Below are 21,416 nucleotides of genomic sequence, written 5' to 3' on the forward strand. Positions count from 1 at the left end.
ATACTGCACTTTTCCCCACAGACAGAATTGCATGTGTTTTCAGTGAGGCTGCCTAGCAACAATCAACAGGGAAGATGTCAAAATTAAAGCTGTCTACTACAAGGCACTTTTGCTAAATTGACACAACTGTAAGATGAGGTTCTTGGCATTTAAGGGCTGAGAAATCAAGTGGGAGTTCAAGTTCAAAAAGTTATAATTATGCTGTTACAGCCAAACTTAGTATTCCTAAGGAAAAAAAAATAATTAGATGGTGGTCTCCTCATCTGTCCTACACCTGCTTTATTAGCACCTCTAGAAACTGTACAAGTATCCAACATTGTGAGGAAGAGGTTATTTTGAGGTTGCTACAGCTGTAGCCCTAAGCCTAGCTGCCCATTTGCAAGCACACTGCTGTATACCACACTAGATTCACCCGCTTCTAGAGTTGCACATGAATGAGACTACTTGGGCTACAGATCTTGTAAACCATAAGAGTGACGCTTCACAAATGAATAGACTGTGCAGTTCAACTTTTTTATTTTAATAAAATCAAGAATATGCACAGCACATGCAGTGCTAGCATCTAAACTAATACAATAAGCAATTCTAAACCTACAGTGACTTGAAGTTCAATTTTCACATTCAGCAAGTTTAAATCCATTCTTGCATATTGTTTTGAATCCTTGTATCTGAACTGAAAAATATTGCTGGCTGATAAAACTTGCTAAAATGCACAAGTCACTGATTATGCCAATACAACAAAGATAACCACATGTTTGAGGATTGCAATGTGCCAGACATTCACTGAAAAAAAAAAAAAAATAAACACACAACTAAACAAAACTCACGCAACAAACATCTGAGAATCTGGACACTTCACATCAGTGTTTAGAAGTGTTTCATTAATATCTTAAGACAAGTGTATCAAAACCTTGGCATGTTTAATTTTAAGTTGCCAATTTTTGTTTTACTATCAGAAAGTTATGGCTACACTGCCAATGCCGGGTCTGCTTAATTTGACTTAAGAGTTTAATATGACTTAAACATTAAAAGCTCACACTACCCCGAAATATATAATTTCACGCATACGGTGACATTCAACATTCAAGTGCCAGTGTTTTTGTACTGTCTTTTGGTCAAGTTTCTTTAAACTTTCAAAGAATCACTTTTAGGCTTACAAAAATAAATATTTGTCAAAAATGTTCAATAAATATTACACAAAACTAGCAGCAAAAAGTATCTAGAAATCTGTCGTGTGCAAAGTTTTCTTCCCAGCTATCATTCCCATGGTCCCAAATAAGTTTTAGAATCTATTTCCTTCTCCTTAAACAAGCTGCGTTCAATCTCCAAGAGACAAAATAAGATTGGAAGTTAAGGACACGCACACAAGACATATATAAAATTCTCTGAATGTGCAATAAAAGAAGTATTTTGTAAAAAGTTATGGGCAAAATGTACAAGGGCCTAAACCTAGACTTGAAATAGCACCATAACAAATGACCTCAATACTGTCAAGTGCACCTACTTAATAAAAGTTTTAGAACAAGGCACAATACACTTGAAAAAATCTATTGCACTTTAGGAGATTTTTGCCATTTTCCTATGCCACTGTAGGTTAGTTGTTAACTGCTCTGGCCACAAAGTTAGCACAGAAATTCCAAGTGGCAGAGGCATTTTTCTGGTGGACAATACTTATCTTTGGCCAGATTTAGCATAAACAGACTATAAATACAATGGAAACCTATGCAACTAAAACTGACTAAAACTGCACTTTAATAGCAGAATTGAAACCTTGTGCAGTTTATGTACATTTCCAACCTCTGTGATCTCAGGTTTGTTTGTTACTCTTCTGGAGCCATTTTACAAAGTCTACAGTAAGCCAGTTTAACATCTCCACGCAGCTTGAACAGAGTAATGTGAATCTGCATTAAAATAAAGCCTGCTGCATAATTCTTCCTGTTCATACCCTCTTGACCAAAAAACATCAACACTAGCATGCGTTATTAGACCAAAAATTCAGTCAGGCCCTTAAGGAGGACCAATCACTGCCATGGTCAGCCATTCTACCATTTCAATTTCATATGGCAGGCATTTTTAAAAAGTCTAAATAGATGAATTCTCCTAAAAACTATTTCAAGTTATCAGACCTTTAAACGTTCCCTGTAATGTTCTGCCCACATTTGGCTAGCTCACATTAATGATCTGCCTAAATATTGAAAAAGGAATTGCTGTATTTACTTGCATTAACTTCAAAAACAGTGCTTTTAATGTATGCATGTATCCATACATCATCTCATCATGACTGGAATGGCTTATTAAAGGCTATCAGGTTCTAAGTACCTATCCAGGATAGAGTGAGCAAATCAGAACTTTAACTTAGTACAGTTTTGCCACATTAGAAACTAATTGCATTGATATGCTTCAAGATGTTTTATTTTTCAAATCTGCAAATACCAAAAGCCCTAATGCAGGCTACCGCATAAGTTTTTCTTTGTAATATTATGGATGAATCAGTGATTCCTGTTTAAGTTGTATCACACCTGTGTGCCAAGGTTTGATTTTAGCCCAAGTTCAGTAATTTTTATTTTGTCAAAACAATTGATATCTTGAGCATTACTGAGCCAACAGGACATCAAAATAAAAGTTGTCTAAAGTTAAAGGCACAGTACATTAACAAACAAATGATCCTCAGTCACAAAATCATAAATGCAGTTCCTGGGTGGGGATGGGTGGGAGGGGAGTTAATCCTGACTACAGCAATAGAGTCTTCAAAACCACCTTCAAGATAGGGCTACTTGTTCCTTTGTTTCCATCTTGTGACCTTGAGCTCCCTTAAAAAAAATTTCAGTGGAGAATCACAGCTGGTAATGTACTGCGAGTTCTTGAAGCTACACAAGGTATAGTCTGGCTAAGTTACATGTGGTTTCCATATTAGCTTGTTTGGTAGGATATCTGCTGCAAGCAGATTCAGTTGCCCCACCAGTCAACCCCCTGGGAGTTATAGTTTCCTCCATATCCATCACTGTTGTAGAAGCCTCCATAACCACCACCTACGAAAGGCAAGAGAAAGTGATGCTTAATTAACCCACTAAAGACTTGCGCCTTCACAAAAAAACAACCCAGGGCACACACAAAATGTCTTATAGTCTATTAAAGGAAACCCACCCAAAACTACTGTCAAAACACACATATTAAACTGAAATGTTGGAAAAGATAGCTAGCATCAAACTAATCAAACACAAGTAACTTGCACTAGCCTAGATCCTAGAAGGATGCTGAGACTTTGCAGAACAAGCACCAGCTGACTTCATATTTAGATATTACCTCCAAAGTTTTACCATAGCAAGCATTTTAGATACCGTTTTCTATTTGCCAGCACTGCCTGCCCAGTTTTTCTTACCTCCGAATCCTCTGCTGCCACTCCCTCCGCTGCGGCTGCTGGTTGATCGACTGCTACTAAAGCTACTGCTGCCAGAACCACTACTTGTTCGATAGTCTCTGGCACCAAATCCTCCACTGAACCTACTGCTGTATAAAGGAAGAAAACAAACACTTGAGTAAAGTCAGTGGTATTTTAAGCACTGCAGACATTGAGATTCAAGTACGAAATTTCCTCAACTCTGGTTAACATCTACAGTCTGCCAACAACCAGTACCAGTGTTGAGTTTGGCATGCTTTAGACTCATCCCAGTGCTAACTGGGATTCAAGGGTATTCAAGAAAGCAAAGGCAAGTTTACTACTATTCAAGCAGGGTCATGTTAAACTTGACATGTTACACTAAGAATTACTTCCTCAGGTCCTGGTAAGATTTGGTTCAGTGCAACCTCTGCTCCAAAGAATTTCCAAACTTAATCTTAATGTTCAAGTGATGCATTTACGACCACCTTTCGTATTGTAGAAAAGGACAACCATTTTACAAGCATACTTCTGAAGAAAAAGCCAAGCAAATAGAATTCGTATGGTCATACCATGTTAACTACACTAAGAGGAAGGGTTGTTCCTCCACCCACCCCTTTAAGCCACTACACATAGTTTTGTATTACCAGCTTATAAAGCATTTTAGGTTTCCATAGTGAAACTATAAATGGCCTTGGACCTGTAGTCTAACTCTCATACCTTTCCTGTTTTATGTCAGGAGGCATGCATTACCTTCTTAACATCAAAATAGCTACTTAAGGTACATCTCTGACACATGTAGGTATGCATTTCCACTAATTGTTCTGTAAGAGCTTTCACAGAGTTCTAAAGTTATTTTTGCTAGATAGCATCCTACTTCAGCTGTATCTAGTTGTCTGATTAAGGGGAAAAAAGACTTACAGGTTAATTGCCTTATGGTAAGATAGAACAGAATCAGACATTAAGCACCTATTAAGGTGACATTATCAGACATTAAGACCTACTGAGGCACCTAACCTCACAGTTTATACCACACTGGTTTGTCTTCCTCTCTAACTCTATTTTTAGACTGAAAACAAGTCAACAAAACTGCTTCCCACAATGGATTAAGTATACCTTTAGCCAAAGTTGTGACCATTACCTCTTAGATCGCCCACGGCTGCCACCTCCTTTGTGATGCTGTTCGTAAGCCATGTTTTCCAGCCAAGATGGTACTTCTTGCTTAGCCTCAACAAGAAGATCAAGCAAGTCCTTGGTGATGTTTATGTTCCTCTCATTGAAGAATGAGGTCGCAAGACCTGAAATAAACACTCAGTTTTAGCCCCACACAAAAGCAGATACACTACAGCACTTAAACCCATTCCACACTCCACTTGCAGCTGTGACAAATACAAGTTGGGATTCCTTATAACCAAGATCCAGAAGACTGGAATTACCTGAAGAAAAAGCTGTTTAAAACCATTATTCCACCACAGCTAGTCATAAAAACCCCCAGCTATTTACTGACAGACACAGAACCTTAAATGTACTATCAAGAGCTTTTTAATAGCAAAAGGAACTGGTTACCTTCCACACTGGCTAGACAGCAGTGACCTGCTTCCGGTCACAGAAGGCACCACACAGGCTTCTTTTAAGTACTTAGTTGCAATTTGCTCCTTAATCAATACTACTATGCCTATCAACTTGGGTATGAAGTGCTGTCTATGAAAATTCTAGATCATACTTACCAAGGTTTCCTACACGGCCTGTACGACCAATACGGTGTACGTACTCTTCAATGTCACTTGGCAAGTCAAAGTTTATGACATGCTTTACATTTGAGATATCCAGCCCTCTTGCTGCTACCTAATGGTTAAAGGATTGAATCAAATTTTAGTAAAATTCCACAGGCCACGTAATACACTTACTGGCTCAAACTTCATAGATTTCACTTACTGCTGTGGCAACAAGAATTGGGCTCTTGCCCGAACGGAACTGGTGCAGTGCTTCTTCTCTGTCTCTTTGAGAGCGATCTCCATGTATACTTGTACAGGCATATCCTTCATGGTACAAGAAGTCTTCAAGAGCATCTGCACCCTTTTTAGTTTCCACAAACACCAGAGTCAAGGAATCCTTGCCTAAAAATAATCGAAGCACAGGTTAGCAAAAAAAAAAAAAAAAAGCTGCACAGACCAATACTTGGCTCAGTTCTCTGCTCTTGTTGAGAAGAAGCTGAAGCCACTGAAGACCTCCCTCCCCATTTTCTATTACCAGAACAGCTTACATCAACTTAAAACTGATGTTTAGTCAGTGGAATATATTCACTGCATGTTAACGAAATACCCTTTCGTTCACCTACTCAATAGAAGTTATTACTTGAGTCATTAGATTTGCCTCATCTGAATTTTGCCTTATATGCTTATCTGAAACTGGTCTTTACCTGTGGCATTTAGCAGGTCAAGCAGAAATGATCGTTTGTCTGACTCTTCCACCCATACTACCTTCTGTGTGATATTCTCAGATGTAGAACCTACTCTGCCAACAGCCAGAAAGATATACTCATCAAGGAAGTCACGAGCAAGCATCTAAAAGAGGGAAGAAAACAAAAATACCAGAACTGGTTGGTTTGGGGTTTTTTTTTTTTTCAGTTTTTTTTTTTTTTTCCTTTGTGGAAGGGGAATTTGGGCCTATGAACTGTTAAAATATTTGAACTTTTGTAGAGTACCTGGATTTCCTTGGGGAAAGTAGCACTGAACATCATGGTATGACGAACCCCCTTTGGTGGCATAGTATCTTGTTCAACAATTCGACGAATTTGAGGTTCAAACCCCATATCAAGCATTCTGTCAGCTTCATCAAGCACAAGGTACCTAAATAGTAATAGAAAAGGTTATTCTTGAAAGCTTGTTTTCTTTAAGCTGTAACCCAGCACAGACACTGGACCAGAAGTTCTCCACCAGACATTTACAGTTTGAAGTCTGGAACTTGTGTCATTAACTCCAGATCTCACTTTAAAAGGTACAGTTTCTAGCTGTCGCATCATTAGCATATGGACAAGAATGTTTGACTTACTTGCAGAAATCCAATCCAATCTTTCCCCTCTCCATCATATCAACCAGTCGTCCTGGAGTTGCTACAAGCAAGTGACATCCACGTTCCAAGTCACGTATCTGCTGACCAATGTCTGCACCACCGTATACAACACACGGACGAACTCTGGAACGGTATGCAAACTATAAAACAAAGTAAATTAGCTCTAAGAAAAACTATACCTAAGCTATTTTATAATGACGAACTCCTAGATATACCTTTCTGGCTTCCTCATAGATCTGCACAGCCAGTTCTCTAGTGGGAGCCAAGACCAGTGAGATTGGATATTGCTTACGGCGCCCATACCTTCCATTCTCCTGAAGAGAAAAAAAAAAAAAATATTTGGACTTAGTATCCCAATACAAGGGGAATTAAAACAGCTACTACAGGCAATATTGAAGACAGGTCACTAAGTTTGTCTGAAGAAAGAAAAAGCATGCCTGAAAGCCAACTTGTTTTAAGCACTGCATCTGAAGACTCTGCCCTACTACAGTACCCAAAATTCAGCTGTTGGTTAATATGTTAACACCAAAATACCTGCACAAGCTTGGTCTCTACAACCTGCACTGTCATTTGTTACTTAAGCAGCAGAGAAGTAAGTCATAAAAGCTGTTACTTCTTATCCTAAAGTCACTACAACATAGCTTTTTCTTTGTAGCAAGGGAAGCATCTTTGAAGCTTATACAACAACAAAAATACTCATGAACAATCTTCTCTAGACTGTTACACAAATCAACTCTTTAGGTAGGAAAAAGACGTTCCACAGCTTGTATTTTTCAAGGGAAACAGCTGAAGTCTTCTAGAAGTTGAGAAGCTTGCTTATCATACCCAAAATAACATGACATTTAAGCTCAGCTATGGTGTTCAGCAGCAGACCTCAGGATGTGGGGAAAAAAAATACACATTGGTCATAGCTTTTCCAGGACTAGGTATTTAAATACTTGCCTTCATAGCTCTCAAGGCATCACCAGGGCCATCTGCATAGATCTGGCTCAATATTGGTAGAAGAAATGCAGCTGTTTTCCCAGACCCTGTAAGGACATAAGTCAATATTACTAATATTTTTAAAGTGACTGCACTGTCAACCACAGCACTAATATTGCATCACTAGCATATTCTTCAGTAACCTCTGCACTAGTATATGGATACTACCTATGCCATTGGAGAGCACTCCTCAGGTAGTAGAGGTTCTCTACAAAAGACTTACCACCTAGCACCACAAAACCCTGAAGTAAATGTGATTTAAGCCATGAACATTTATCTCAAGACAAACACAGTAAATCCAGTACAGCCACACCTAAAGCAGTTCCAAGACTCTAAAGCTAATTATTTCCAACACCACAGATATTTCAGCATACTCTGAAGAGAAAGTTGTACTACCTTATGGACCTCTTACCTGCAGCTTGAGAAATACAAGACCCTACTCCTATTGAGAGAGACTAAGCAGTAAAAAGTTACTAACTTACCTGTCTGAGCACAGGCCATCAAGTCTCTCTTTTCTTTAATAATAGGTATTGCATGTTTCTGGACTGGAGTAGGACGGGTGTAGCGTGTGAGCTCAATGTTTCCCATAATAATTTCTCCCATGTCAACATCACTGAACTGTAAAATATTTAAAAATAAAGATGCAGATGCTTCCCTTCAGCCACCATGGAACACACCACTCAGTTTAAGAATTCATTTGTAAAGCAGCTTTTGTTTTAGCTCTTCCTACAGAACTTGCCTATTAAGTTTACAGATACTCAGGAGCTAGTTACCAAGAGTCTGGTATCTACGTAGTCCAGTGACATGAGTGAGTTATAAAGAGCCAGCCAAGCCTGAAGGGCAGACTACACCAGCATACTATGCTTGGCACAATGCAATGCTTATGCTTACACAGTTGCTCCAAACCAGCACCTCCAAGCACTTCTACTTCTTCACACGTTTAAAGACAGGTCACATAGTTAAGTGAGCCACAAGTGTTAACTGAACAAGCTTACACAACTTCTCCATGTCTTAGTTTATCATCATATGCAACCCTCCTCTGCCAAACAGCTTAGCTGTAGGAAGGCAAGACAGTACTTTCTTTCCTCCATAAACTCAAGACAGCATGACATCAAGTTTCACATGCAAAACTGTCACTATTAGATGCATCAGCAAACTAGATTTTAAAAAAAAAAAAAACACACAACAACTTACGCTTTCAATATGTGGAGGACAGTTGCTGCCTGTTGCTTCAACAGGAATGTCATCATATTTCTCAAAGTTAATGCCAGTATTGCTTCCTGAAAAGAGCTCTCTAAAAAACAGAAGAGAAAGTATTTTACTTGCTAAGACTTATCAACCAACCCTGTCATGTGAATTCACACTGTTCCATTACTTACTGTTCCAAGCGTTCACTTGGGGGAAGAGGCTTTGACCAGTCATCTTCATCTGATTTGTCACACCAGCGGCTATTCCCACCACGGTCAAATCTACCAAAGCCGCTCCTATCATAGTCACCACCTCTTCCACGTTCTTCATATCTAAACACAGCAAGAATATCAGGCCACTGTTCCCAGGCAACAGGATTTTTTGACATGCAAATTAAAGCTGTAATAACCTAGTAGCGTATGCTCTGTGTATTACATATATAACTGTAGAACAATTCAAAGTCACAAGATTATCTGTACTTGCTTCTGGACCCATCAACTGAAGAGTTTAGTCCCAGCCATTAGACTAAGTCATGTTATTCTTCAGACAGAAGAGTCTGTTGTGATTTCACAGCTCAGTTTAGCTTACCACACCGAACCTCGTACCAAAGTTTTTGGTTGGTCAAGTGTAACACATGTAAAGAATCAGTTATCTGCCAACAGAGCTACAATTCAAGTTGCTTGATCTTTGCAATTTTTTGTAGGTAGCTCCACTTAAACCTGTTTAAGACATTGTTTGGTACTCCCCCCTTTCTCTGTGCTTAATTTTACATAGGTTTCCCACATCCAGATAAAACCCTCAAGTGCTGCAATTTGTTCCTTTATTCCCCCACCACACATGTGACCACACTAAATACCTCAATCACATGTCACATTATTATTTTTTAAAGAGGGAGCTCACCTGTATTACTGACTTGGAAAGAAGGTGGAAAAAGTCCTTACCTCAACTGTTTAGTTTTTGGTCTGGTAAATCATGTTTGAGATAAGTCTGGATACAGGACTAGCGTCAGCTTTACTAGTCGATAAAGGTCACTCTCACCACACTTGTGCATACAACGCATGATGTGTGTAAGACTGATCAAGTAAGGTAGAGAACCTGCAAGAGTCTCACCCAGTTTTATTAACTATACTTTTTAAACAAGGAAAAAAATAATACTGAAATAAAAAAATAAAAATCCATTTTGATGTATTTTATGTGCTCTCAACAGCTCTTCATGATTTTTCTGGAAGTAGCCACCCATCTAGCACTTTTTGGGTGAAATGGTTAGGTCGGCAAGTCATTATAGCTACAGTGAGTGACTGGTGGTGGATCACGGGGCACAATTTTCAAAACATGCAAATTTCCCATCCTTGAACTTTGCTTTAAAAGCAAAGGCATCTCACTCTATCCTCCCCTCCCAGGTTCCTCCTACCTTACGCCGTTTTTCACACTTAACCTAGAATTACAATTTTACTATCAAGACTACAGGTGTACTACTAGAACACTAAACAGACTTCATATGCACCACCCAGACAAATAAGTACTTGCCTTCCTCCTCTTGATCCATTTCCACGGTCAAAGAAGCTTGATTTTGCTCCACGGTCAGACCGTGCACCAAAGCTGCTATATGCATCCTTGTCTCTGCTAGAACTCCAGCCACCACTATCAAAACCTAATAGAGAAAGATATTTTAGCCATACATTACAGTCTAAGCTTTTAGAGGAAAAGCCAAGGTTCTGCCCATTAAGTCTTCACTGGAAGGACTGAAAGGCAGGCAGTCCTTCAAGAACAGAAGATATACAGATGTTAAGACTTATCCAAGTAGTGACTAGGCATCTCTCATTGCTTATCAGAACTTTCTGAAACCCCTCCATTCACGTAACAAGCACATTATTCTCTAAAGCACTGCACTTGCCTTAATGATAACATGCAAGTTGCCTATAGACAGGTGTCAGAAAAACATTAAAACACTAAGTCTTGCCAAGCCTACATTATCTCTCTGACTTCAACACACATCCTTGACGATGCATTTAATTTTTTTTGTAAGGTTAACAAGGCCTCTGGTAGAGATCAATAAACAGTATTAGCCCTTGCATTAGAAATCCGTATGTAAGTTAGAATGTTTTTTCATACTGCGAGTACACAGAGCAATCTAATCTGCAACAAATTAACAGCACCATGCAGAAATAAGGAATACGGAGTTCTTAATGAATTACCCCACTTAATTTTTCCATAGCACTTTTACACCTATCTACAGTAGATGCTTACTTAGGAATGCCAACTCTAAGAAAAAGGACCAAGTAAAATAGAAAGTACATCAGCTTGCCAACACCATGAAATAAAAAGCCTCATTTATTCAGCTACCAGGGGTTGGGAGGTAGGCAGAAACATAGAACATTAAACAGTGCTTTGGTACTAGACCAAGAACTTACAAATTTTGATTCAGAGTTCCTTCACAAGTTTGAAAACATGACCCAACCATAGTCTCAGCTATGGGATTCTGGCAGAGAATAAGTGAAATAATTGAACAGATAAACAAATAGTGTCACTCCTATTAGCGAACACACTTTTGCCATCTCCACAGCACAAAAGTGGAGCAAGACCTATACACCAGACAATAAAAGCAATCACAAAACAAAATTAAAGAAAGAGGTTGCTCTCAGCCCTGTGTCTCAGAAAAACCTTTCCTACAAGAATTACCCTTCACCTTGTTAGATGTTCTCTAGATAGTGTCACTCCCCTTCCTCCCTACTAATTCTACTCCCCAGAATCCAGACATGCACTAGTCACAAGAGAACTTTAAATAACACTGTGATAACTACAACACATTTGGTCTGGCTAACTGAAGCAGACAACAAAAATAATCCACACATTAAGTTTTAGCACACAAGACCAAAGAATACTTCAAGACCTCCCTAGTCCTTTAAGTAACTTTAGTCTTTAAGGATAAATTAACTTCACACAGAGAGGCTACTAATAGAAGATCAGGAATACCATAATCACTTCATTAACACACGACAAAGTTATCTGTAGCTTGTTTAAAAGGCATCTAAACCCAGATTTTAGTATGAGCAACTTTCAAACCACACTAGAAATATTGACGTATGTCATCCTGCCAAGATATCTAACAGCAGCAGTACTGACAGAACAATCTTCAGGAAGATACAGATGTAGTTTCTTATTAGTGAAAAACTGGGCTCTGTACTACATGAAGATCTTCTACCAAGTCTGAACAGCTCCAGAAAGGAGTCAAAATTCAGAAAGAAGTCAGTATCAGAAAATTCCTTAGAACAAGGCTTGCCTTTTTTTTTTTTTCCCTAAGTAAAAACCTGTATGGATTCCATCCAGGACATATTTCTCAAAGGGATTAAGTTTAGAGTTGAGTTCAGTGATTTAACTAACTTCCAGAACAACTCTGTAGTTCTTTCACCTATGAAGAGTGGTAGAATTGTCAATGCTTCTCCTCAATTAGCATTTTAATTTGCATTTTATAATGCTCCATCACCAATCATTACCAGCTTATTTCAAAAGCTGACACATGCATCAGCTATCATCAGCTTTTTAAAGATGGGGAAAATAGTTAGAATCATAGAATCCTTTACGTTGGAAAGAGCCTCAAAATAAGTTTTAACATCATTTTGTAGATCAGATTAGACTTTAAATATCCAAGAGCAACTTCCAGGAAGTTTAGCAAGAAAATGGCATGACAGCAAGCTCACCAAAGCAAGACACTTCAGCCCTGCATACTGAGCTCCATATAATGCAGCTTTTAACAGCTGAAAAACAGAACCGCCTTTAAGTAAACTACGGACATATTTTTATGCATTCTCTTATTTCCTGCAGTTCTGTTCTGCCTTGTTCCCATGTACAAAGCTAACAGATTAGTATTACATTAGAAACAGATCTGCAGACATATCAAAAGAGTAAACTGAAGAAAGCATTGTAGGAGTTTTAAACAGATATAATCTGTTTAAACAGATATAATCTAGATCCCTTAGATCTAGTCAACACTTACTGAAATCATAAAAGTGCTCAGGTCTTCATGAACAGCTATTTTTAAAGTATTAAGTGCACTGCCTTAAGCAATTTCTTACTTAGCTGCGAGTAAGCCCATTGTGCAACTTTAATGGCATCTATGACTTACTATATTGTCACCAGGTACAGCAGAAAGTGAGAACCCCAAGCTAGAAACTATACACTTGTTTCTAGAGCATGTCTAAAGGAACACCACACAGGAGAAACAAGTAATTAATAGTTAGTTAACACTGTCACAGAATTCCGTAAGGTCATGGTATGTGAACAAGACAATTCTACCGGATTACTGAAATACAATTCTACCAAACAGTTTAACTGATTAATTTTACATCAGTAAAAAATTTATCAGGTTGCCACATTTGTAAGGCTGTATCAAGAGATGTTGGATAATAGTGGTATTTGACCATGTAACATCTCTTTTGCCTGTTGCTTGCTGATGTCTACAGCTTGAAAAAAATCTGTTGACGCCAAGAAGCGGCCAATGTACAGAACAGCTTTAATGCAGCCAAAGAACCGATCATTACTTTAGCTGTAAGTAACAGAAGTAAACATTATTTCTATGAAAGTGTTTAACATATTTCAAAGCACCCTATAAAATAGCTCAGCTTTGCATCACTGTACTGATTATATCCACTTTGCTTCTCAGTAGGGGGGCCTGAACTAGAACCCCAGCTTTTCCATTTAGCCATCATGAACCTTGTCACAAGCAACCATGAGGAGTCTAGTGATACAGTACTCAAACAGCTTTAAAGAGTTTTGAAACATTAGGTTAACCATGTCAGTCAGCAGCCTATGTTCTCTTAATTGAACAAGCCATGCATCAAACTTAAGTTTCATGACTTGTTTACCTTTTTGCAACCTGAAGCTTGAAGCCCCCAGAAAAGCCACACATGATCACACGCCCATTGCAATGTTTGAGTTCTGGTCTTGCACAGAAAAGATGACAGTGTCAGTCCTATACGTTAATAGGTCATAATATGAACTCAAGGTTAAAACTGAAGTATTCCTCCACATCTGTCCTGGTTTGAGCTACACAGGACTAATTTCTCTTCTAATACTTGGGAAGACTGCACTTTTGGAAGACTCTGGTGTCCGAATTTGTAAAAATATTTACTTTCTAGCCAGCTATGGTGTGTGGGTTTCAAGGTCTCAGTGTTTTTGAGCTTGCCAGATGCAGGGATGAGGAGGAGCAAGACCCGGGCACTTGACCCAAGCTGCCCAACAGGATTTTTTCATACCATCAATGTCACTTCACTATAAATCAGAAAGTTTGCTGCGAAGTTCTTTCTCTCCCTTGATGGCTGCCATCCCGAGAACTTCGGGCCCCAGTGCCAGACTCCTGAGGCCTTCCCTTCCTCCTGAAGCTGTAGCAATCACAGCATCTGACATTTGCTGTCCACTGCTGGGAGTGCACAGCTTCCTACTGATAGAATTGGCTGAGTATAATCTTTGCATATCCTGTAGCAGTATCAGGATCAATATTGGTTCTTTAGTGCTACTAATGTTAATTACCTAATCTTACTCTATTAAATCTATTTATACTTCAAATCCCAGGTTTCCTTGGTTTTCCCGACTCCCTTTCCCAGGTGGGGAGGGGTCATTGGGTGATAGAATGACTGTCTGAACAACAATAAATTGTTATGGGTCTCTCAAACCATAACATCCAATATCCCCAAAGATTAAACTGGAGTTTGGTACAAACTACCATATAAGTTAAGGAAATCTACAGATAAACACCAAATGTCCACAAGCCAAATTTCTTTTCTGCTTTTGAGAAACCTGCATATATTCCTCTCAGGGTTAGCAGGTCAATTTCTTGAAAGACTGCTCACATTTCAGGTTAATGTAATCAGGAACTTCAAGAGCACTGAGCTACCGATCAGTCCCTCTACCTTCCCCAAAAGGCTCAGCTCTCACAACAGGCTGTTCCTCATTTGGTGCTTTAGGCCATGCTTCTTTTAGGTAAAAAAGAAAAAAAAAAAAAGAAAAAACACACTAGCTTGGACATATGCAAAGACAAGACAAAAAACACAGACTTTTTTTTTTAATGGCACAAAACTGGAGTGGAGGTTTTTCCATCTAGTCAAATTTAAAATTATGCAGCTCCAGAAGTACTATGAGATGTGTCAGCATATTCTTCAACATTGTCCTCCCACCCAACTCCTGATGGAACAAGTCCTCTTGCAGTATTGAAAAGATGACCTGTGAAAGTCCACTGCTTTAGAAACAGATGTGATTAAAGTCTTCGTTAAGTTGTAGCATAGCAGAAAGCATTTTAGTTCCTCTGTTCCAGTATTTCAGTAGGTATTAGAGCAAAATGTTTCTCTTCTATCTACACAAGTCATTAGATGTGATGATAATGCATGCTGCAGTACCTACATTCTTTGTATCTTACAAATAAAGGTCAGGATTTACTTCACTAAAGAACTCCACAAAATTTTTTATTTATCATGTTTTGTTTAGAATGTCAAGCCCCCTGGGTAAACATATGACCAAGACTGGTCATGTATTTCACATTTCACACACCAGCATCCCGCATTACCGTCTGCAGGTACTCTTGTAGACTTCCACAAAAGCTACAGGAAGCTAAACAAGGACACCTCTTAACTGTTTTGTTTCTCATGCTCCCTAGTTAAAAGCAAGTAGTGTAGAACACCCATTTACAAAATTAAGCTATGCTATTTCTTCCTATTAAACAACTGCTTACTAGAATTTCCATATCCCAGTCACTAGCAGAAAAAACAGTATTCCCAAAATCCTTTAAAATTGATACTCAAGATTACAAAGCTAGTCAAGTTAAGATGGGAGACTCTGCTTCAGTCACAGTTAATTGCTTAATGAGATATGGAAGGTATTTTGCCAGTCTGATACCAAACTTGAGCTTAGACTATAACCTGGTAAAGGAATCAAGAATAGCACACTAAAAGCAGAAGATTACGTTGCAGTGTTTTGCACAGAATAGTCAAGCAGTCCGCGTAATCACCTTTAATAGCACTGTCAAAGCCTTTAACACTCTGTTCCTAGAGATGCAAAAGTAGGCCAAGAACCAGGTACAAGTGTTGCCATTGCATTTCTGATACATACCCTGTTTTGAAGCTTCCCTGTTCCGCAAGTGAGGAGGAATGTATCGGCCTTCTAAAGGACAAAAGAAAGGTGGAGTGTTACAAGATTGAAGCCTTAGCACCTTTTCAGATACTAGCCTTTCCAACAACAGCTTTCAGTTAGAAAAAAACTGTCTGCCTCACAAGCTTTAAGGCCTTTTATAGCATCTTTAAACAGGAGTCCTTTAATACAGCACTTGATACCCTTCTCTCAGAGGACCAACACAGTGAAGATTAAGTTCTTGCATACTCATTTAAGTGGCTGCTTGCCTTTTTTTTTTTTTTAATGCACAGATGGTCTTGCCTTTTTTTTTTTTTTAACCAAGTCATACGTGCCCTTTATGGATGTTATAGTGTCAGTGATGAAAGCAGCCTGCCTTCCTAGAACTCATTAAGGCTTAACCTGGTGCCAGATACTTGAGCAGCTGAAGATTTTCACTGTGTCATTTAAGTACTGGGACTCACAGTATTGTTACTACCAGTATTTTTTCTTCCCCTTATATTGAACCATCCCTATCAGTTCAGCTTAGATCAAACCAGAAGCCACACGTAATTGCCTCTGAATAGCATTCTTCATTTACAATCCAGAAGCATCTGTCTGCTAAGCAACATGAATCGGAACATACCAGGCACAAAGCTGAATGTGAATTCCTGGAAGATTCCCCTCTGTTCTTAACATACATAAGCCTTGCATGTCAGACAATGCAGTTTTTACTCAATGAATCAGGATTAGTATAGTTAACCACTAAAACTTTTCCCTTCAAACACTGCAACTCTTAACTGGATGTTTTGGAAGACAGATCATCACACTACCACTACAATCAGTGGCCTCAGCTGTTTGGCTAGAGGCAACAGAAAATCTGGGACAAAACTCGAACACCAAGTTCCTTCAAGTTAGTCAAGTACTTAATAAATTTACACATGACAAATCACTGCTAAATTAAGTGGTCCTACCTAAAATATACAGCATTTTCAAAGCAGGCGTAACTAGCAGCCTCCACAATTTCCCCATCAGCCTCTGTGAATCTTTGCTTCAGAAACTACTTTTCATAGCTACAGAACCCTTATGTCAAACTGCGCTTGTAAGCTTGAGAACTTGCATGTACTTACTGCTTGAAGAGCTTCCTTCACTCTGAGAGTCTGAGGAATTCAAGTCTAGACCAGAAAACTAGAAAAAATAAAAAAGTGTCAACATGTTACACCATGAGTTTATGCTAAAATACAAAAAGATCTTTTTTGCTTATCAAGAGCAAGCGGTGTTCCAACAAGTTATTGCTGCAAAGAAATTTGTTTATACTGTCAGTTACATCTCCTGTAAAGTAGAACCATCAAAACCACTGTTATTACTCAAGGCTATGCCATCCTTAAGTGTCTTCATATCCACCAATAAACATGCACCACACAGGCAGCAAGGCCAGAACTCTTACACCTACCAAATGAAATACCACTTTGCTTCATGGACTACATGCGGGCTAAACAGCCCTTTAAAATAGTCTTTCAGTCTACTCAAATGCACTCAGATTGAGATCAATGGCTTTTTTTTTTTTTTTTTTTTTTTAAGGTCTACAGAGACTGGAGGCCAAATCATACTAAATCACTCGGGCGCTTTGCTTGCAGAGGCTCAGCTACTTCTTTACATTAACACTACTGAGACATAGTCTTCATGTTTCAAGCAGCTACTGTTCACAAAACATCAGGTGACTTCTTCCTACAATTACTTTGGCAAATAGAATTTTTGGTTTGCTTTTCTAAAACTGTATTTACTGCCTTCAGTCTCTCAGTAAAGTCCACCAAGAGGTATTTCATTTCAGGCACCACTAGCATGTAACTCATGTTTTAGGTAAAACACACTATGGACTCATTTCAGCAGAAAGCAGTGGGCAACTCACTAAGTTTAAACACCAGCTTATTACAGTTGTTTACCTGCACGGCAAGATTAGAAACTTATTTGGGAATAAGACATCTTTAAGTACAACTAAATTTTATGCAAGATCGATTGCACAAAAGTGTCTTCCAACATGTCCTGGATCAATCCAGAGCAAAGATGCCAATGCACTGTCCTTCTAGTTGTTCAATTGTGTGCTGCCAGATTCTTGAAAAATCCTCCCACGGTAGGTCATGTATCATCCTCTTTAAAGCAACTACTTAAAAACTGATCTCTTTAGTTGATCCAAGCATCCGCAGAAGGCTAAAGAATAATTCTTACTTTAACAGCCATCAAAAGCCAAAGACTCTCTACCAAGTAAAAGCGGCCTCTCCAGAAGCAGTCAACAGAAGCGATGCGTAAATCCTCTCGCATCGGACCCCCACCGTTTCCACCGTTGGGGGCAACACTTGCCGAAATCCGATCTCGGAGATGGCGCAGCTACGAAGCCCGGCGCGGCCGCCATCTCAGTGCGGCGGTGCAGCCGGCACTGCGGGTTAGGATTTTCGGCGCAGCAGGGAGCAGCCGCAGCCGCCCGGCTAATCCGGCAGCCGGCACCCGTCACGTGCTACCGGTGAGGGGGAGGGGGGGGGGGGGGGAGCGGAGAGGAGGGGGAGGAAGGGAGGACCGGCTCCCTGACCTACTTCGCCGAAGACTCCACAGGAGCGGCCGCCCGAAGCCTACAAGGCGCCGAGGACTAGCGCTGCCCTGCCACGCCAGCTGCCCGCCCTGGGTCTCGCTACAACACAAGGGCCTCTTCCCTGCCCCCACCCCGGGATTAGATAACCATCTATTCCCTCCACATTGGGCAGGGGCCTGCGCCTGGCTCCGCCCATCTGGGGGGGAGGGGGGCGCGGGGGGGGAAGAAAGGGGAGAACAACAACATCGCGGGCCCGGGAGCCGCCCGGACACATGCCGGTTGAGGCGCTCCTCGTCCAGGCCCAACTGCGTCACCGGGGCCCGCAGGCACCGGAGGAAAGAGCGGGAAAGGCCGCCGCCGCCGGGCTCTGCTGACGCAGCTCGAACAAAGGCTGCCGCCATCGCCCCCTCCCCCAGCCCTTCCCCGGGGAAGGGGGCGCCGACACAAAGCGCCCTCCTCCCCCGCCCCCGCCTCGCCCCGTCAGAGGCACAATGGCCGCCATTTATCGCGGCTTTCTCAATGCCCCCCTCCCCCTCGGGCTCCCTCCCCCTCCTCCCCCCCGCCCAGCGCGGGGCCGTTCCCGCCGCCGCCGCCAGGGGTGCCGGCAGCCAGCCTTACCATCGTCGCTCGTCGCCACACAAAAGCCGGGCCTAGAGCGTGGCGAGCAGGCCGCGGGGGCAGGCGCAGATCCCGGCTCAGGCGGCGGTAGTGGTCCCGTCCTTCCCGCGCCGCACCTCCCACCCCCCACCCCTTCCGAACCCCCTCCCCGGCGCGGAGCCGCCTCAAGGCGGAAACTGCGCAACAACCGAATACGCCACAAACAGGCCACGCTGGGGAGAGGGGATGAAAGCGGGGGAGGGGGGGGGGGGTCATAACGTAACCGTTGGGGACCGACAAGCGAAGCAAGTCCCGCGCCGGGAACCTCGTCCGTCCCCCTCGCCATCCCTGCCCCACGCACTCGTAAGCCTCCTCCGCGCCTCTCCTCTGGCCCCAGCCACCACCACACTCCGGTTAACGGAGCGGCCTGCCATGCCGCCGAACGCCCCACCACCATCCCGGCCCACATTCCGGGTCCCGTCTCTCACCTGCTGGTCTAGACTAAGGGCATTTTCCACCGCCACATGACTCATAACGAGAGATCGTCTCGGGTGTCCCGCTCCGCCTCGAGAAATTCAGATTCGCTGGGCTGGGGCCTCGCCGCTACTGCCGCTCGTCCACCACGAATCGCTTTCCTGACTGAGCCCCCCCCGCCTCGGCCCCGGCCTTTATATAGTCCCCGCCCCCCCGCGCCTGCCCGGCGACGCGCGCTGACTTCAGCGCGCACGCTACCGCCCCTGCCCGCGCGCTCCCTTCCCCCCACTCCCCCTTGCCCGGCGTTATCGCGAGAGAAACCGACGGCGCTGCGCCGGCGGGGGAACAGGGAATTATCGCGAGACCTGCGCCGGCCGCCGCAGCTCAGCCTTCAGTGAAGGGTGCTCCGGAGGCAGAGGTGTCGCGAGACTTGGGGCGCCGGACCCGCGCGGCACCCGCTGGGTCTCCCGGGCGATACTGCGAGGTTTTCCCCCGGCGACCCGCTCTCCGCCGGGGGAGGGTGGAGGGGGGAAACGACCACGAGGTCTCGCGAGATCACGACCCCCCCCCCCGTCGCCTTCGCCTTTTGTTCGGCGTGCTCGCGAGAGTGCCCCGGCGCGCGCGGGCGCGGGACTGAGATGTCTCTAGAAAGAGTCGGATTCGAGGTCACGTGGGCGGTCCGGCCGGCGCCCGCCGCCATCTTGTGCGCTTACCCCGGCGCAGTGGCGTAGGTCCTAATGGAGGCGCAGCGAGTCCGCGGCGGGGGGCCCGGGGCCGGCGAGGGAAGGAGGGCCCTCCTAGTAGCGGCGTGCTGTAGTGCCCGTCCGGCTTGAGTGTCACCTAGAAGCGGGAGCTGGGGCTGTGGTCAGTGGGGGGCAGGCTGGGGGAGGGCTGCCTCACCCATAGATGCAGTTGTCTCCTGCTTCGCCCCATGGACATCCCCACACGGTGTCTTTGCCAGGCAAGAAGTCGGGCTCCTTCGCTTTGCAGGCCCCACTGTGTATCCTGACATTAGTTTCTGCATGCTTCTTGAGAGGTTCGCTCACCTCACCCTTCTCCAGGCAGCCCCTCTCAGCTGCTGTGGCCCATCACAGCTCAGCTGCCCTAAACACAGCTGCAGTCGCATTAACTTGTGGCTCTCGCTGTGCCTGCAGGGCTATGAAGTGATCCGCTGTGACTACTGTCCAGTGGAACAGCACATCACTGCAAGCCACTCATCCCAATGCATCAGTGTTGGTGGTCAACGCTAGTTATGGCAGACATTCATCATCTTTTTCCCAAAGCCGCCTTTAGCCATCAAATCTACTGAGATGCTAAAGGTCTCCTCTGTTTTTCTTGTAGTGACAGTTTTACCAAGTTGTCCCATTACATCCATAAAAAGCCCCGCCTGGGACTCATTAGGACTCATGTTTATTGTTAGCCTGTAAAGTGCCACTCAAACAAGCATTAAGCTACCTGTCACTTTTCAAAATGGAGAAACACCCCCATACCCTTCCATCACATCCTGCTGACACAGAAAATACTGGGGCCATCTCCTTGAATTTGGGTCAGTAAAAGTACTGACAAACACACTTATGGCTTATAGCTCTAAGGTTATTAAGTCACAAGGGAAAAAGGGATGGGGTTTGATTGTCCTTGATCCACACATAGCAATTATTCCTCTATTTCCTTCCTCCCTGGGCTCCTGCCTCTTCCAACAAGAAAGCATAAGGAAGAGTCATACTCCAGAAGGGTAGCTAGATTCACTGTGGGATTTAAAAGCAAAACTTTTCCAGAGTACTCACACATAAAACCACCTACCTTTACCCAGTTTTTCCTAACCACAGTTCTTTCACATAGCCACCCTTAAAGTTGGAGCTCTAGAGCTAAAGTCCTTCCATTCCAGAAATTAAGCCTTACAAGATTTAAACACCCATGAACAAAGCCTTAAATGAGCAATACATGCTCCTTCCCACAGACAAACCAGCCAGTTCTGTACAGGACAGCCTCTGTCCTTAAACAAAATATTTACCATTTTTCTGCGTTGGTCTTCCATAATGCTTCCTTAGC

At 42.5% G+C, this 21,416-nt stretch overlaps 1 protein-coding gene across 2 annotated transcripts; it reads right to left on the reverse strand.

Annotated features, from left to right (window-relative positions):
• Nucleotides 1-499: 499 nt before the first annotated feature.
• On the reverse strand, nucleotides 500-19,526 carry DDX3X (DEAD-box helicase 3 X-linked). 2 transcript variants are annotated; one of them, XM_082481281.1, is made up of 17 exons: nucleotides 19,382-19,526; nucleotides 16,843-16,900; nucleotides 15,716-15,766; nucleotides 10,145-10,268; nucleotides 8,809-8,949; nucleotides 8,624-8,723; nucleotides 7,912-8,047; nucleotides 7,391-7,476; nucleotides 6,664-6,762; nucleotides 6,428-6,588; nucleotides 6,081-6,225; nucleotides 5,796-5,940; nucleotides 5,312-5,493; nucleotides 5,104-5,221; nucleotides 4,518-4,674; nucleotides 3,380-3,504; nucleotides 500-3,029 (listed from the first exon to the last, which is right to left on the reverse strand). In XM_082481281.1, the coding sequence occupies exons 1-17, from the start codon at nucleotides 19,424-19,426 to the stop codon at nucleotides 2,947-2,949; spliced, it is 1,956 nt and encodes a 651-aa protein (XP_082337407.1). In that variant the 5' UTR covers nucleotides 19,427-19,526; the 3' UTR covers nucleotides 500-2,946. The 2 variants fall into 2 exon arrangements, with proteins under 2 accessions (XP_082337407.1, XP_082337406.1); XM_082481280.1 differs by having other exon boundaries at nucleotides 3,380-3,507.
• Nucleotides 19,527-21,416: the final 1,890 nt, after the last annotated feature.

The sequence above is a fragment of the Vanellus vanellus genome (assembly GCF_965231255.1).
Source record: "Vanellus vanellus genome assembly, chromosome: 1".
NCBI lineage: Eukaryota > Metazoa > Chordata > Aves > Charadriiformes > Charadriidae > Vanellus > Vanellus vanellus.